General features: G+C 35.8%; 1 protein-coding gene across 1 annotated transcript in view; it reads right to left on the bottom strand.

Moving 5' to 3' along the window:
- FAAH2 (fatty acid amide hydrolase 2) overlaps positions 1–18,300 on the bottom strand; it is a 269,155-nt gene that overhangs the window by 197,992 nt on the left and 52,863 nt on the right. Inside the window, exon 4 of the mRNA XM_047764203.1 lies at positions 13,377–13,513. Coding sequence (XP_047620159.1) covers positions 13,377–13,513 — 137 coding nt within the window. The remainder of the gene's footprint in view (positions 1–13,376; positions 13,514–18,300) is intronic.

Below are 18,300 nucleotides of genomic sequence, written 5' to 3'. Positions count from 1 at the left end.
AATTATACTTACATTTACCAGTGAGTTTTGTATATTTCATGTTACCACTCAGGATATTTTCTTTTTTTTTTTTAAAGCCACACCTGAGGCATATAGAGGTTCCAAGGCTAGGGGTCTAATTGGAGCTACAGCTTCTGACTTACACCACAGCCACAGCTCATGGCAACACCGGATCCTCAACCCACTGAGTGAGGCCAGGGATCGAACCTGCAACCTCATTGTTCCTAGTCAGATTTGTTTCTGCTGCACCATGATGGGAACTCCCACTCAGGATCTTTTCCATGAGAGTTTTAAGAGTTCTGTTTAGTATTTCTTGTAAGGCAAATCTAGTGGTTATGACCTCCTTTAGTTTCTGTCCGGAAAAGCCTTTATCTTTTCTTCATTTATGAGGGTAAAGTAGTTGGCAGTCTCTTTTTCTCTCAACATTTTGTATTTATCATCCTACTCATGACCTATAAATTTTCTGCTGAAAAATCTGATGATAACTCCATGGAAGTTCCCTTATTTGAACTGAGGTTTTGTTTTTTTTTTTCTTGATGCTTTCAAAATTCTTTTTTAAATTTTTGACAAATTTTAAAATACAGTGTTTCTGTGAAGTCTTGTTTGGGTTCTATCTGAATGGAAACCTAAGATCTTCATGTACATGGGTGTCCATATCTTGCCCCAGATTTGGGAAGGTTTTAGCCATTACATCTTTAATCTTTCTTTCACCTTCTCTCATATTCTTTTACACATAGAAATAATAAGCAAATATAATAAATAATAAGTTTATAATGTGAATATTATTTGCTTGATGATATCCCATAATTCACATAGGCTTTCTTCATTCGTTTTAATTCTGTTTTTCCTATACCTGTATAATTTACAATGACTCATCTGCAGGTTCACAGATTCTTTCTTCTGCTTGATGAGTCTGCTATTGGTGTGATATATGGTATTACATTCCATTTATCTTTAGATTCAGTATTTCTTTTCACCTCTTTGTGATTTCTATCTCTGTGTTGAAATTGTTATATTGCTCATGTACTGTTTCCCTAGTTTTGTTGAGTTGTCTTTTTGTATTCCATTGTAGAAATCTGAGCTTCCTTAAAAAAATTATTTTGAATTACTCGTCAGGAAATCAATAGAGCTCTATGTTGTTGGGGTCTATTTACAAGAAAAATATTGTGTTCCTTTGATATTGCCATGTTTCCTTGAGTTTTCATGTTCCTTGAAGACTTATGGTGATGTATTTGCATTTTCATAAGCAAGCACCTATTCCAGTCCATACTAACTGGCTTCAGGGCTTCAAAAAGGAGATACCAGTGAGAGAGAAGATGGCAGAGAAGTAGAAGTTGAAGCTCACTTACATAAATACATCGAGAATGTATGTACATGTGGAACTACTTGCACAGAAAATTTGTTCAACAATTACAAAAGACCTCAGGATTCTGATACAGAATAAAAAAGTTATGAAACTGTATGGGACAAAAGAAATAAGAAAAAGTTAAATAAAATGAGAAGGAAACAGGATGGGACCTGCAAGACTAGGAAGGAACTGGACAGAGGAAAGAGTCTTGTACCCTGAGAAATCCACCCCCCACCAGTGAGATCAGCCAGGACAAAGTGGGAACTTTAGACTACTGGAGGAGAACACAGCAAGCAGTTTGAAGCATTTAGAATGGAAACAGTGCTACATAAATGGTCAATGCTACTGCCCTGCACCTCTCAACCTTATGCTGGTATGAGAAGAGGTCAGGAACTGAAAATCCATCTTTGGAGATCAGACTCAGAGGGATATTTGGGGATAGCTACATTGGAAAAAAAAGTGGGACTAGTCTCATGGAAACAGCCTCAAGGGACTAGAGTCTAGGGTGATCACATTTGATGACATAAGCTGAGGAAACCCAGTAGGTTTTGGAGTCTCAGCACAATTATTGAGGGGTAAAGGAGGGAAGGGATGGGATCTATTAGAAAGGTCTGCTTCCCTGCTCAAATTCTTAGGCTGCAGGACACCAACTGCTCATGCTGGGGAGCCATGCTGGAACAGTGGCTGCCATTCTTAGGACTACAGAAAAGGTGGAGCAGCTGGAGGAACCATGAGAAAGCACAAGCTCTATGGCTCCTGCCAGCCACCTGGCCCAAGGAGATGTAGTGTGATACTGCTATCCCCCACCTTGTTCTCTGGATATATATGAGCTGTTACCACACCTGAGAACTACAGGAACTACAGCAGCTGCATCTATAAACATCCTGTAAATGGGACAATAAACATAGAAATTTAGACAATATGACAAAGCCAGAGCTTTCAGACAAAAAAAAGACAAAACCACAAACAACTAAATGAAGTGACAGGCAATCTACTTGAAAAATAATTCAGACTGATGATAGTAAGGTTGAGCCAATATACTGAAAAAAAAATGAAGACAAAGACTAAGAACTTACAAGAAATGTTTATCAAAGAGCTAGAAAATGTAAAGAATAAGCAAACTAAGATGAACAGCACAACATCTAAAATGAAAAATACACTAGAAGGAATAAACAGCAGAATAAAAGAAGCAGAAGAATGAATAAGTGAGGTGGAATTCAAGAGTGGAGGAAATCACTACCATAGAAAGGAAAAAGAATGGAACAATTGAGGACAGTCTGAGACTTCTGGGACTACATTCAGCACATCATTCGCATCAGAGGGGTCCCAGAAGGAGATTAGAGAAAGGACCAGAGAAAATATATGAAGATTATAGCTGAAAACTTCCCTAATATTGGAAATGAAACAATTACTCAGTAGAGGAAGCACAGAAAATACCATATAGGATAAACCTAAGAAGCAACACTGCAATAAACATACTAATCAAACTGACAAAAGTTAAATACAAAGAAAAACATTAAAAGCCACAAGGGAAAAGCAAAAATAACATACAAGGAAACACCCATAAGGAAAACAGCTGATTTTCAGCATAGACTCTGTAAGCTAAAGGGAGTGGAAAGATGTATTTAAGGCCATGAAGAGGTGGGACGTAGAAACAAGAATACTCTACCAATCAGGGCCATCATTCAGATTTGGAGAGATCAAAAGCCTTTCAGACAAGCAAAATGTAAGAGCATCCAGAACCTCCAAACCTGCTCTAAAACAACTACTAAGGAACTTCTCAAGTCAGAAAATAAAAAGCCTCAATTAGAAGCAAGAAAATTAGAAATGATAAAGTTCACTGGTAAAGGCAAAGATAACAGAAAAGTAGGAAATCACCCATTGACAAATACATTAAAACTAGCAAGCATGAGAAGAGGAGAGGACAAATGTAGAACATTGAAAAAACATAAGAAATTAAGAGACCAGCAACAAAAATCAAATCCATATACCTGTATGTGGCTATATCAAAATCTAATAGGAATAACAAATAAAAAATTATAATGGACACAATCACAAAAAACAAAAAGCAATCCAAACACAGCACTAAAGATATTGGGTAAATCATAAGAGAATAAACAAAATGTGGAAGAAAAAAACACCCAAAATAACAATCAAAAACAATTAAGAAAATGGCAAAAAGTATATGCTAATTCATAATTGCATTAAATGTAAATGGATCCAACCAAAGACACAGACAGGTTGAGTGGATACAAAGACAAAATCCATAAATATGCTGTTTGCAAGAGGCCCACTTCAGATCTAAGGATACGTACAGACTGAAAGTGAGGGAATGGAACAAGGTATTACATGCAAATGGAAATCATAGAAAAGTGGAAGTAGCAATAGTCACATCAAACAATATAGAGTTTAAAATGAAGAAAGTCACAATATACAAAGAAGGACACTACATAATGACCAAAGGATCATTCCAAAAAGATGATTTAACAATTTCAAATATATATGCACCCAACATAGGTGCACCACAATAGCTAAGACAAATACTAACAGCAATAAAAAGAAATTGATAGAAACACAAAAACAGTGGGGGAATTTAACACCCCACTTACACCAATGGACAGATCGTCCAGACAGAAAATCAGCAAGGAAACACAGGCCTTAATTGACACCCTAGACCAGATAGACTTAACTGATATTTATAGAACACTCCACCACAAAACATCAGGATATACAGTCCTTTCAAGAGCACATGGAGCAGTCTCCAGAACAGATCACATCTTGGGCCACAGACAAAGCCTTAGTAAATTTTTTAAAACTGAAATCATTTTGAGCATTTTCTTTGACCACAATGCTATGAGACTAGAAATCAACAACATGAAGAAATGAGAATAAATAAAAACTCCCAGAAGCTAGACAATATGCTACTAATCAGCCAATGGATCATTAAGAAATTCAAAGAAGAAATCAAAAGATACTTAGAGACGAATGACAAGGAAGATATAACAATTCAAAACCAATGGACACAGCAAAAGCAGTTTTCAGGGGATGTTTATAGCAATAAAATATCTCAGAAAACAAGAAAAAGCTCAAATAACAACATAACCTTACACATAACACATCCTGAGAAGGAAGAACAGACAAAGCCCAAAATTATTAGAAGGAAAGAAATCATAAAAATCAGAACAGAAATAAATGAAATAAAGACAACAAAAACAATAAAGGATATCAATGAAACCAAAAGTTGGTTATTTGAAAAGTCCAACAAATTTGATAAACAGAAAGACTCATTGACATAGAAGGGACAGGGTACAAATGAAAAAAAATAGGAATTGAGAAAGGAGAAGTTACAACAGACATCACAGAAATACAAAGGATCAAAAGAGATGAATATAAGTAACTATATGACAATAAAAAGGACAATCTAGATGAAATGGAAAGATTCTTACAAAGACACAAACTATCCAGACTAAAGCAGGAAGAAATAGAAAATAAGAATAAACCAATCACAGGACTGAAATTCAAAATGTGACTTAAAAACTTCCAAAAAACAAAACTCAATGACCTGATGGCTTATCGAGCAAATTCTTATAAAACTTTTGGAGAAGATTTAATACCTATTCTTCTGAAATCCTACCAACAGTTGCAGAGCAAGGAATACGGCCCAGCTCATTCAATGAGGACACCATCACCCTGATACTAAAACCAGACAAAGATACAACACCCACAAAAGTTACAGGCCAATATCACTGATGAATATAGATGTAAGAATCCTAAAAAAATAGTATTAGTAAACCAAATCCAAATATATATTAAAAAGATTATACACCATGATCAAGTAGGATTTACCTTAGGGATGCGAGGATTTTTCAATATCTGGAAATCAGTGTGACACACCAAATTACAAACTGAAGAATATAAACCATATGATCATCTCAATAGATGCAGAAATAGCTTTTGACAAAATCCAACACCCATTTCTGATTTAAAAACTCTCTGGAGTGAGCATAGAGGGAACCTACCTGAACACAATAAAGCCATATAAGACAAACCCACAGCTAACATCATTCTCAATGGTGAAATACTGAAAGAATTTCCACTATGATTAGAACAAGACAAGGATGCCCACTTTCACCACTGTTACTCAACATAATTTTGAAAGTCCCACCAATGGCAATCAGAGAGGTAAAAGAAATAAAAGGAATTCAAAATGGAAAAGAAGGAAAATTATCACTATTTGTAGATGGCATGATACCATACCTAGAGAATCTTAAAAACACTACCAGTAAACTGTTAGAGTTCATCAATGAGCTTGGTAAAGCTATAGGATACAAAATTAATACATAGAATTAGACTGAAAGAGCAGAAAGTGATATTATGGAAACCAACACATTTGCCATCACATTAGAAAGAATAAAATACCTTAATAAACCTACCTACAGAGACAAAAGACCTATACTTTGAAAATTATAAGATGGTGATTAAAGAAATAAAAGATGACATAAACAGATGGAAAAATATACCATGCTCTTGGATTGGAAAAAGAAATATTGTCAAAATGAGTACACTGCCCAAGGCAATCTACAGATTCAATGCAAGCCCTCTTAAATTATCCATGACATTCTTCACACAGCTAGAACAAAATATTTTAAAATTTATATTTTAAATTGGAAACTCTAAAGAACTTGAATAGTCAAAGCAACATTGAAAAAATGAAAAACAAAGCTAGAAGAATTAGGCTCCATGACTTAAGGCTATACTACAAAGCTACAGTAATCAAAACAGCATGGTACTGGCAGAAAAACAGAAACATAGATCAATGGAGGAAGATAAAAAGCCTAGAAATAAACACTATCATCTATGCTGTTAATCTATGACAAGGAAGCAAGAACATACAGTAGAAGAAAGATAGTCTCTTCAATAAGTGCTGCTGGGAAACCTGGACAGTCACATGTAAAAGAATGAAAATAGAAATTCTCTAACACCATACACAAAAATAAAATCAAAATGGATTAAAAACATAAATGTAAAAGCCAGGTACTATAAAACTCCTAGAGGAAAACATAGGCAGGATGCATTTTGACATAAATCTCAGCAACACCTTGTTTGATCCACCTCCTAAAATAACGAAAATTAAAACAAAAATAAAACTGTAGGACCTAATTAATCTCAAAAGCTTTTGCAGAGCAAAGAAATCCATTTAAAAATGAAACAACTCACAGAATAGGAGAAAATCTTTGCAAACAATGCAACGAACAAGGGCCTAATCTTCAAAATATACAAACAAGATGGAAAACTCTACAATAAACCAACAAACAACCCAATTGAAAACTGGGCAGAAGACTGAAATAGATATTCCTCCAAAGAATATATACAATCACCAGTAGGCACATGAAAATATGCTCAACATCACTAATTATTAGAGAAATGCAACTCAAAACTACAAGGTACCACCTCACAGCAATCAGAATGGCCACCATTTACAAGTCAACAAATAACAAACTCTGGAAAGTGTGTGGAGAAAAGGAAACCTACCTTTACTGTTGGTGGGAATGTATATTGATACAACCATTACAGAAAATAATATGGATGTTCCTCAGAAAACTAAATGTAGAACTACCGTATGATCCAGAAAATCCCACTGCTTGGCATATATCTGGACAAAGTTTTCATTCAATAAAATAAATGCACACCTATGTTTATTGTAGCACTATTCACAAGAGCCAAGACATGAAAACAACCTAAATGCCCATTGACAGATGAATGAGTCAAGAAGATGTGGTATATATATCCAATGGAATACCATTCAGCATTAAAAATTAACAAAATAATGCCATTTGTAGCAACATGGATGGAAATAGAGATTCTGAAATTAGAAAGAGAAAGACAAATACTATATGATATCACTTATATGTGGAATCTAAAATATGGCATAAATGAGCTGATCTGCAAAACAGAACAATCTCACAGACATAGAAAAGACTTGTCATTGCCATGGGGGGGGAGGAAGTGGGATGGATAGGGAGTTTTGGGTTGGTACATGCAAACTATTAATTAAAATGGATAAACAATGAAGTCCTGTTGTTTACCACAGACAATTATACCCAGTATCTCGTGATAGACCATGATGGAAAAAAATATGAGAAGAATAATATATATCAAAATATATTAAAACAATATTAATTATACTGATATTAATAATATGTTATATAAATAATAATTATATATACATATATATATATGTATGACTGGGTCACTATCCTGGACATCAGAAATTAACACAACACTGTAAATCAACTATACTCTAATTTTATAAAGCCAAAAAATAGTAAAAATATAAAGTGATACTTTCATTTGTCACTCCAGCTTTGGATACAGTCTTTCTCAGACATTTTTTACAATGCACCATGTGTATACTTCTTATTCCCCCTTGTGTGTGGGGGGGATTTTAAAACTTTATGCCTTCTCTCAGTCCGACAAGCCACCATGGGATTTGAGAACTTCCCATTTGTCTTCACTAGTGCAGCACCCTGAAATGTTCAAGTTTGTAAGCCTTTTCCTAGTTCAGCAATCAGGCCTGCTTGCAACACTTGCTTTCTAACCATCACCACTGCTTCACTATCACTGTATGTAGAAGTATGCACTGGGAGCCAGACATATAGGAGTGTGAGGGGGCATGGGTTATTCTTGAAGAATGTTGGAAGTGACCATGGCCCCAGCTAGGAGGGAACCTCATGTGAGGCATCCTCAGTAACTTACGGGAAGTCTTCCTGATAGACTCTGTTTATGGCTTGGCAGGAAGAACTGAAAAGCAATTAGTAGTAATCCTTTGGTATTCCAAGCCCTGGCTACTCTGTTCCTAGTCTTTTCTAGTCTTCCTTCTTGCTGATCACTTCAGTAATCTGGGTGAGCCAAGAAAGAAAGAACCTGGGCAGTCTTTTTGACAGTGACCCACGTGGCTGTAGAAGGTATCCACTCCCTCAATGTACTCATTTCCTCATTGGAGAAATCACAGGTCACTGGTATTTCTCTTGTCAGTGACCCTTACTGCAATACAAAGTGATGTGGGCAAAGTGAAATTATTCATCTTACCCTCTTTAATATGTCTCTTTTAGAAATTTTTTGCTCTTTCTGGACTCCCTGACTCCAAAAAAAGATATTCTCATTACCAAAGGACTACCAAAATTGATGTCTCCTGTGAAGATGACAGTAGGAAACTCCTACTCTGCCATCTTGATGATGACACCTTCAGATAAAAAGTTCAAAAAATTTTTGACCATGCCTGTGGCATGTGCAAGTTCTCAGGAGAGACTGAACCCATGCCACAGCAGTGACAATTCTGGATTCTTAACACACTAGGCCAATAGGGTACTCCAAGAAGTTCAATTTAAAAAAAAAAGTATTCAAAGTCACACAGCCAAGAAAAGGGAGAGCCAGAATTAAATTAAAAGTCCATGTGACTCCGAGTAATTTTGTAAAATTTTTTTACTTCTCTGGAAGTAAAAGTTATAGGTTTAGGATAATCATCCAACTTCCTTATTGAATCTACATTTTAAAAATAAGCTTTGGAGTTCCCGTCGTGGTGCAGTGGTTAACGAATCCGATTAGGAACCATGAGGTTGCGGGTTCAGTCCCTGCCCTTGCTCAGTGGGTTAACGATCCGGCATTGCCGTGAGCTGTGGTGTAGGTTGCAGATGCGGCTCGGATCCCGCGTTGCTGTGGCTCTGGCATAGGCCAGTGGCTACAGCTCCGATTAGACCCCTAGCCTGGGAACCTCCATATGCCGCAGGAGCGGCCCAAAGAAATAAGAAAAAGACAAAAAATAAAAAAAATAAGCTTTAATGTGATTGTACCTTGGGACCATGCATAAGTGGGCAATTAGTTCCAGCATATCACTGGTATTAAACTAAACTTGTATTTCTTGGACAAATTCCACTTGCATAATATATAAACCTTTTTTAGATGTTCTTGGCTTCATTTTGAAAAATATTTTTTTGAGGATTTTGGACCTACATTCATGAGAGGTACTCATATACAGATTCTTTTTTTATTTTGTTTCCTCTTTCTTCACTTTCTAGAAGAGTTTTTGAAGTATTTGCAATATTTCTTTGTATAACATGTGATAAAATTTGTTAGTGAAGTTATCTGGGCCTGGGCTTTTCTTTGTGGGGAGATTTTTTTTCTTCTTTTTTTTTAAATTCCTGATTCTGTATCTTTTTATTAACTTTTTAACAATGATATTTATTTTTTCCATTATACCTGATTTACAGTGTTGTGTCTTTTCTGCTGCACAGCAAGGTGACCTAGTCACACATAAATGTATACATTCTATTTTCTCACATTATCATGCTCCATCACAAGTGACCATAGTTCCCAGTGCTATAAAGAAGGATCCCATTGCTTATCCATCCCAAAGGCAATAGTTTGTATCTATTAAACCCTAATTCCGAGTCCATCCCACTCACTCCACACCCTCCACCCCAGCAACCACAAGTCCGTTCTCCAAGTCCATGGGTTTCTTTTCTGTGGAAAGGCTCATTTGTGCTGTATATCAGATTCCAGATATAAGTGATATCATATGGTATTTGCCTTTCTCTTTCTGACTTACTTCACTCAGTGTGCGATTCTATAGTTCCAACCATGTTGCTGCAAATGGCATTATTTCATTTTTTTATGTCTGAGTACTATCCCATTGTGTATATATACCATTTCTTTTTTTCTTACCTTTTATTTTTTCTTTCTACTGTACAGCATGGTGACCCAGTTACACATACATGTATACATTCTTTTTTTTTCTCAACTTATCATGTTCCATCATAAGTGATGAGACATAGTTCCCAGTGACACACAGCAGGATCTCATTGCTAATCCATTCCAAAGGCAAAAGTCTGCATCTACCAACCCCAAGTTCCCAATCCATCCCACTTCATCCCCCTCCCCCTTGGTAACCAGAAGTCTGTTCTCCATGAGCATGATTTTATTTTCTGTAGAAAGGTTCATTTATGGCCTGTATTAGATTCCAGATATAAGTGATACCATATGGTATTTGTCTTTCTCTTTCTGACTTACTTCACTTAGTATGAGAGTCTCTAGTTCCATCCAGGTTGCTGCAAAAGGCATTATTTCATTCTTTTTTATAGCTGAGTAGTATTCACTGTCTATATATACTGCTTCTTTTTTATAATTTTTTTTATTTTCCCACTGTACAGCAAGGGGGTCAGGTTATCCTTACATGTATAGATTACAATTACATTTTTCCCCCAGCCTTTCTTCTGTTGCAACAGGAGTATCTAGACAAAGTTCTCAATGCTATTCAGCAGGATCTCCTTGTAAATCTATTCTAAGTTGTGTCTGATAAGCCCAAGCTCCCGATCCCTCCCACTCCCTCCCCCTCCCATCAGGCAGCCACAAGTCTCTTCTCCAAGTCCATGATTTTCTTTTCTGAGGAGATGTTCATTTGTGCTGGATATTAGATTCCAGTTATGAGTGATATCATATGGTATTTGTCTTTGTCTTTCTGGCTCATTTCACTCAGGATGAGAGTCTCTCGTTCCATCCATGTTGCTGCAAATGGCATGATGTCATTCTTTTTTATGGCTGAGTAGTATTCCATTGTGTATATATACCACCTCGTCCAAATCCAATCCTCTGTCGATGGACATTTGGGTTGTTTCCATTTCCTGGCTATTGTGAATAGTGCTGCAATGAACATGCGGGTGCATGTGTCTCTTTTAAGTCGAGTTTTGTCCGGATAGATGTCCAAGAGTGGGATTGCGGGGTCATATGGAAGTTCTATGTATAGGTTTCTAAGGTATCTCCAAACTGTTCTCCATAGTGGCTGTACCAGTTGACATTCCCACCAGCAGTGCAGGAGGGTTCCCTTTTCTCCACAGCCCCTCCAGCACTTGTTATTTGTGGATTTATTAATGACAGCCATTCTGACTGGTGTGAGGTGATATCTCATGGTATTTTGATTTGCATTTCTGTTATAATCAGTGATGTTGAGCATTTTTTCATGTGTTTGTTGGCCATGTGTATATCTTCTTTGGAGAAATGTCTATTCAGGTCTTTTGCCCATTTTTCCATGGATTGATTGGCTTTTTTGCTGTTGGGTTGTATAAGTGGTTTATAAATTCTAGAGATTAAGCCCTTGTCCGTTGCATCATTTGAAACTATTTTCTCCCATTCTGTAAGTTGTCTTTTTGTTTTCTTTTGGGTTTCCTTGGCTGTGCAAAAGCTTTTCACTTTGATGAGGTCCCATGGGTTTATTTTTGCTCTAATTTCTATTGCTTTGGGAGACTGACCCGAGAAAATATTCATGATGTTGATTTCAGAGAGTGTTTTGCCTATGTTTTCTTCTAGGAGTTTGATGGTGTACAAATAAAAGTCCAGGACCAGATGGCTTCACAGGTGAATTTTATCAAACATATAAAGAGGAATTGGTGCCCATCCTCCTTAAACTCTTTCAAAAGTTTGAAGAAGAAGAAATACTACCGCTTCTTCTTAATCCAATCGTTCTGTCAATGGACATTTAGTTTATTTCCATATCTTGGCCATTGTGAATAGTGCTGCAATGACCATGAGGGTGCATGTGTCTTTTTCAAGGAAAGTTTGGTCTTGTTATATGCCCAAGAGTGGGATTGCTGGGTCAAAATATATATTAATTCTATATATAGTTTCCTGAGGTACCCCCATACTGTTCTCCATAGTGCTTGTATCAGCTTACGTTCCCACCAATAGTGCAGGAGGGTTAATTTTTCTCCACATCCCCCAAAGCATTTGTTATTTGTGGACTCATTAATGATGGCCATTCTGATTGGTGTGAGGTGGTATCTCATTGTAGTTTTGATTTGCATTTCTCTAATAATCAGGGATGTTGAGCATTGTTTCAAGTGCTTGTTGGCCATCTGTATATCTTCTTTGGAGAAATTCAGGTCTTGTGCCCGTTTTTCAATTGGGTTGTTGTTTTAAGTACGATTTCAGTCTCTTTACTTGCCATATGCCTACTCATATTTTCCTTTTGTTTTGAGTCACTTTTGTTTTTTTCTGTCTCTCTAGGAATCTTTCCATTTCACTTACATTATATAATTTGTTTACTGAAGCCATTCCTATTATTAATTTATAATATGATTAAAATCTCTACTCATGTCATCTTTTCCTTTCTTGATTTTATTAATTTTTATTTTCTCTCTTTTTGGTTAATGTAACTACAAACTTAAACATTTTATTAATGTTTTCAAGCAAATATGGTTTTACTGATTCTATCTATTGTTTTAGTATTTTCTATCTCAATGATTTCGACTCTGGCCTTTATTGTTTTATTTCCTTGTATTCAGTATAGATTTTGTCTGTCCATTTTTTCCTAGATTGCTAAGGTTGAAACTTAGATTATTGATTTTAAATCTTATTTAATTATACTCATAATAGGATAAAAAATTTTCCCTTTAAGCAGTTCTTTTGCTGCATCCCATAAGTTTGGTTATATTTTTCTTTTGTTTCTCTTGAATCAAAAGTTCCCTTTTGAATTTTTTTCACTGATACATCAGTTTTTTAGAAGTATGTTGTTTAATTTCCAAACACTTAGGATTTTTATTTACTTTTGAGGCTAACCAGAATATATTAAAAAAAATCTGTGTTTTTTTATATATATAAAAAAAACCTGTGTTTTTATCAGGTTTTTATCAGAGTCATAGTTTGGCTTTATTCAAGGTACTTTAGGTTCATGAGTCTCAAGTTATTTATTTGAAAAATAAGATGATGCTATTCTTATAGTTCTTATAGTCTGCTTTGAAAACTAATGGCCACTGGGCATAAACACTAATATGCTGTCTAAGAGTAACAGATGATGTTCATTACCATCTGTCTTCCCAATAGAATTTGCAGAATAGTTTCCTTCACTTCAAAGCTGACAAGGAAGTTTATATTAGTTTTCAACTTTGAAAACCTCATTTTCAGTTTATAAGTTCAGAAGATGCATGCCATCTGTGGTTCAAACCATGTATCTACAGAAAGAAAATACACAGAGCAATACCTTTTAGCTGGAAAGCTTCCTTGACTGTCAAAGGAACACCAAGGAAGGGCCATTTCTTTTCCAAGGTGGCTTCATCTTCCTGCTTCTCTGCAAGCTTTTTATCTACAGCATAAGCCTCCTTCTTAGCCGCCTCAAACCTAGAAAAAAATGAAACAGAGCTACACAAAGCACAAAAAGTATCCTTCTACTCAAATTTATTAAAAGAATATAGATTGACATGCTGAAATTAATGTACCTGTCAAGAGTTTATAAAACTTACTCCTTGAACCAATGATTCTCCATTTAGGAATGCATCAAAAATACAATAATCCAACATACTAACAAAAACAGATTAAAGATAGTCAGTGCATTATTATTTACACTGTAAAATAGAAAAGCAACAAGACCGTCACCAAGTAAATTATTATAGATATCTAAGAGGGACATCAATACAGTCAATAACAATGGTGTTTCTTAAAAGTTTGTACTGTACTTTGGAAATTCATAATACATAAAATGATTTAATTTAAATGAAATAAAAAATTATACTGTTATATTTATAGTTTAATCTCAATCCGAAAAAATTCACATTACATGCATTATACATAACATTGTATATGCACCGTAAATAAAAGCAATGTTAATAGTGAATAACCAACTCCTATGGTGCTATGGATATGGGTAATAATTTTTGTTTTTTGTAAACATTCTACAATAAGCATATATCATAGCAATGCTCAGAAACAAACAATTAAATCAATACATCTAAAATAACAGTTTGAGTGTATGTGGTAATATGATCACTAAATTATGCAATGCCAATGGAATTTCTCAGTATCTCAAACATGATTCTTCAAAAAAGGAATTTAAATACTTTAAAAAAGCTGTCATGAGTGTTGAAAATAACTTTGATAAAGACTCTTTGGTGTCACTGCATTAATGTTGTTTATTAATTACTTCAACAAATACTCAAAGTATTCAAACAAAAATAAGTCTATCCCTTCAAGTTGAACAAAATTATGGATCTCTCAATTTATACTCGTGATCTATGCAAGTTATTTTATATCATTGAGTTTCCATTGCCTAAATTGTTATCTTTGGGGTCTCTAGCAGTAAGGTTGTGAGGATACAGTGAGAAAATTGATGCAAAGTATTGTTAGGAGTTCTTAAGGAAGAATTATCACTGTCAGAGGTATTAAACATTATGCCAGAATAGGAAGACACATTGTGCCTAAGATCACACAGCTAATAAATGACAGAGCCATGATTTTATACCAAATTTTAATTGATTCTGAAGCCTAAGAACAGACTCCAGACCTGAGCTATCCAACACAGTCACTGTAAGCCACCTGTTTCCATATGAAAAATTACTAAAATAGTATGTCAAAATTATATTTTTGACAGTTAAATAATATATATTTTAAAATTAATTTCACCCGTTCCTTTTATTTTTATGTATTTATATATGTATTTATTTACTTATTTATTTTTTAGGGAAGCACCTGTGGCATATGGAAGTTCCAAGGCTAGGGGCTGAATCAGAGCTACAGCTGCCAGTCTATACCACAGCCACAGCAACACCAGATCCTTAACCCATGAGCAGGACCAGGGATTGAACCTGCATCCTCACAGATACTAGTTCGGTTTTCTCCACTGAGCCACAACAGGAATTCTGAGTTCCTTTTATTTTTAATGTGGCTATTAGAATATTCAAAATTACATATGTGGCTCACATTTATTTTTATTGTACAGTACCAAACCATAGATTTGAATCACAGCTCCATTCTTTACTGTAACACTTTAGGGATATTACCTAAATTTTCTGTATTTCAGTTTTCTCACATTATTTAGTAATGAAACTAATACTATTTTTTCTCACATTATTAGTAATGAAACTAATACTATTTTTTCACAAGACTGTTGATATGATTTAAAGCATTAACACGTGTAAATACTTACAGCAGTGCCTGAAACATGCAAGCACTGAAATGTTAACTATTACAAATATTATTAATGCTTCTTATTAAAGAGAAAAAGAACCCCAAACAGATAAAAATGATGCAATGAGAAGAAAAGGTTCATTTTGCTGAAAATCTATTTATTTGTCTAGCCTTTGTTTACTGAGAACTACTGACTCACCCTATGGGGAGAAAGCTAGGTACAAAGAAAGACAGGTTTTATCTGTATCAGCCATGGAGGAGATGCCAAGGTAGTCCCCATTGACATGCTCTCTGAAGCAATCCAGCAGCCTTTTCCACTGAGGACCTCAACAGCCACTACAATAGCAATAGTCTTCTAGAAGTTTTCACAGAAGAAAATCCTGTAATGTTAATAAAACCAGATGCCAACATACTACTCTGTAGGATACTCAAGGTGATTTTGCCACTGAGGTAACTGACAACTATCACCATGCTGAACCCACCAGAAAGGGAAGCATTTCTGTATCCTCTCCCAAAAAGAAATATTGTTGTACCACCCTATAATTGGGCTGCCAATTCCCCAAACCCACATATCTCAGACCCCATAGCAATGGCAGATATATATAAATGTATTTCATATACCAACTCCACAACAACCCCATAGACATCCATGATCTAAACCCCTGCTCTGTGGCCAGCATGCACACAGCTTTTAAATCCCAGTTCCACAGCCTGATCTATGAACCATATCTCAGGAAGAGGAGGAAACTCTGCTGCAGGCTATCCAGATACTTGAACTACAGAGGTGCTATCTGTCCATATGTGCCCACACTCCAGACCTATGTTTCATGACTGGTCTTCATGTGCCCATGCATCAGGCACAAGAGTTGCTGCCACTGCAGAAATACAGTGCCATAGATCCCTGAACCACTATCCCTCCATGAACAGCCAAGCTTGAGTATCTGACTATGTGGTGGCTCCACATGTGTTCATACATCAGGCATCAGAGCTATCACCACTGCAGAGTAGCCAGTTCCCAAGACCCCATAGCTGCCGTCACTCTGAAAGCATCCACAAATCAGACACTGGCTTCACAACTGCTCTGCAAGCACTTGTGCATTAGATGCCAATGCAACCATACTGTGAGAAAGCCTGAGAGCCGAAACCAGTTATAACAGGGATCTTTCAGCTAGAACAGTGTCCATAATAGAAAAAGAAATTAGGATGCCCCTAGAAGCCCTCATCACTACTGCAGACACATACAGCTTTGGCCACTGAAGATTCCCTCAATTTTCACTGACAATTTCACCTCGGCTAACAGAGCCACTATGTCTCTGGTTTATCCCAAGAGCCTGAAACACCTCACTGCATAATGTTGGCTTGCTCACAAGCACCCAAAGGTGAAGGTCTTAACCCACCAGAACCATTCTATAAAGCCTGGAAGAGGTGACCACACTATCAAATGTCCACATATCAAAACAAGGAACACAAAAAACTCAGAGAAACATAACACCATCAAAAGAATACAATAATTTTCCAAAAACTAGCCACATAAAACTGAAGATTAATGAATTGCCTGAAAAATAAATCAGATAACTGTTTTAAGGACAGTGAATAAAAAAGAAAACACAAATAACAAAGTCAGGAAAACAAAACATGTACAAAATGAGAAACTCAACAGAGAGACAAAATTATAAAAAGAACTAAACAGGAATTTTTAATCTGAATGATGCAATAAATGAAAAATGTAATAGCATCAACAGAAGACTCAATTAGCAGGAGAGAGAATCTGTGAGCATCAAGATGAATCATTTGAAATTACACAGTTGATGAATAAAAAGGACAAAAGAGAGTGAGGAAAACTTAGATGTATTAAAGGATGCTATCAAATAAGATAATATTCCTATTATAAGCATCTCAGAAAAAGAAGAGAGAGAGAAAAGGTAAGAAAAATTATTTAAATATATAATGGCTGAAAACTTCCAAAATCAGTGGAAAGATATGGATACCAAGTTACATGAAACTCATAGATTCCCTTACCAATTGAATGCAAAAAGCATTCATCGATATACACTATAATAAATCTGAAAAGCAAAGACAATGAAAAATTTTAAAAGCAGCTAAAGCAAAAAAATTTTCATTGCATACAAGAAAACTCCCATATGGCTATTAGTACATTTTCAGCACTACCCTTAAGGCTAGGAGAGAGTTGAATGATCAATACAATGTCCTAAAAGAAAAAAGGGAAAAAAAAAAATGCCTGAGAAAAATACTTTACCCTTAAAAAGTTGTCCATAAAAAATGAAGGAAAGTAAAAGACTTTCTGAGAAACACAAAAGACAAGGGAGTTTGTCATCACTAGACCTAACTTACAAGAAATGCTAAAGAAAGTTCCTGGAGATCAAAAATGAGAAGATAGTAGTTAGCAATATAAAAATATGAAAGTATAAAAATCACTGGTAAAATTAAGTACATAGTAAAATTTAGAATACTTTAGTAATGATGATGTTTAAGTCACCTAACTCTAGTAAAAACATTAGAAGACAAATATGTTAAAAACAACTATAAGTACAATAGTTTGTAAGAGATATACAATATAAAAAGATATAAATTGGAGTTCTCATTGTAGCTCAGCAGTAATGAACACAACTAGCACCCCTGAGGACATCCGAAAAGGGCAAGAAAACCTCCACATAACTGGGTAGACCAAAATGAAAAAGAGAGAGATAGAAGAGGAAAACAGCAATCAGGAGGGGACCAGCACTCCCCAGAGGAAGCTATAAAAGAGGAAAGGATCCACACCCTGGGAGGCCACTTAACTGACTGGGTTATCAGCTGGGGTGGAGGGAGAGCTTCAAAGACTCAGAGAAAACTGGAAAGACTGAGGAGGGCAAAGCATGAACAGAGCTGCAGAGAAGATTATTACCACTGCTCCAAGCACCACAGCCTGAGACACTCAGATGGAGGCTGGGCACTGAGACTCAGGCTACAGAGGTCAGTTCCAGGGAGAGGACTAGTATCAGCTG

The sequence above is a fragment of the Phacochoerus africanus genome, chromosome X (genome assembly GCF_016906955.1).
Source record: "Phacochoerus africanus isolate WHEZ1 chromosome X, ROS_Pafr_v1, whole genome shotgun sequence".
Taxonomy (NCBI): domain Eukaryota; kingdom Metazoa; phylum Chordata; class Mammalia; order Artiodactyla; family Suidae; genus Phacochoerus; species Phacochoerus africanus.
The sequence above is the reverse complement of the archived record's forward strand: the minus strand, read 5'-3'. Positions and strand labels throughout refer to the sequence as shown.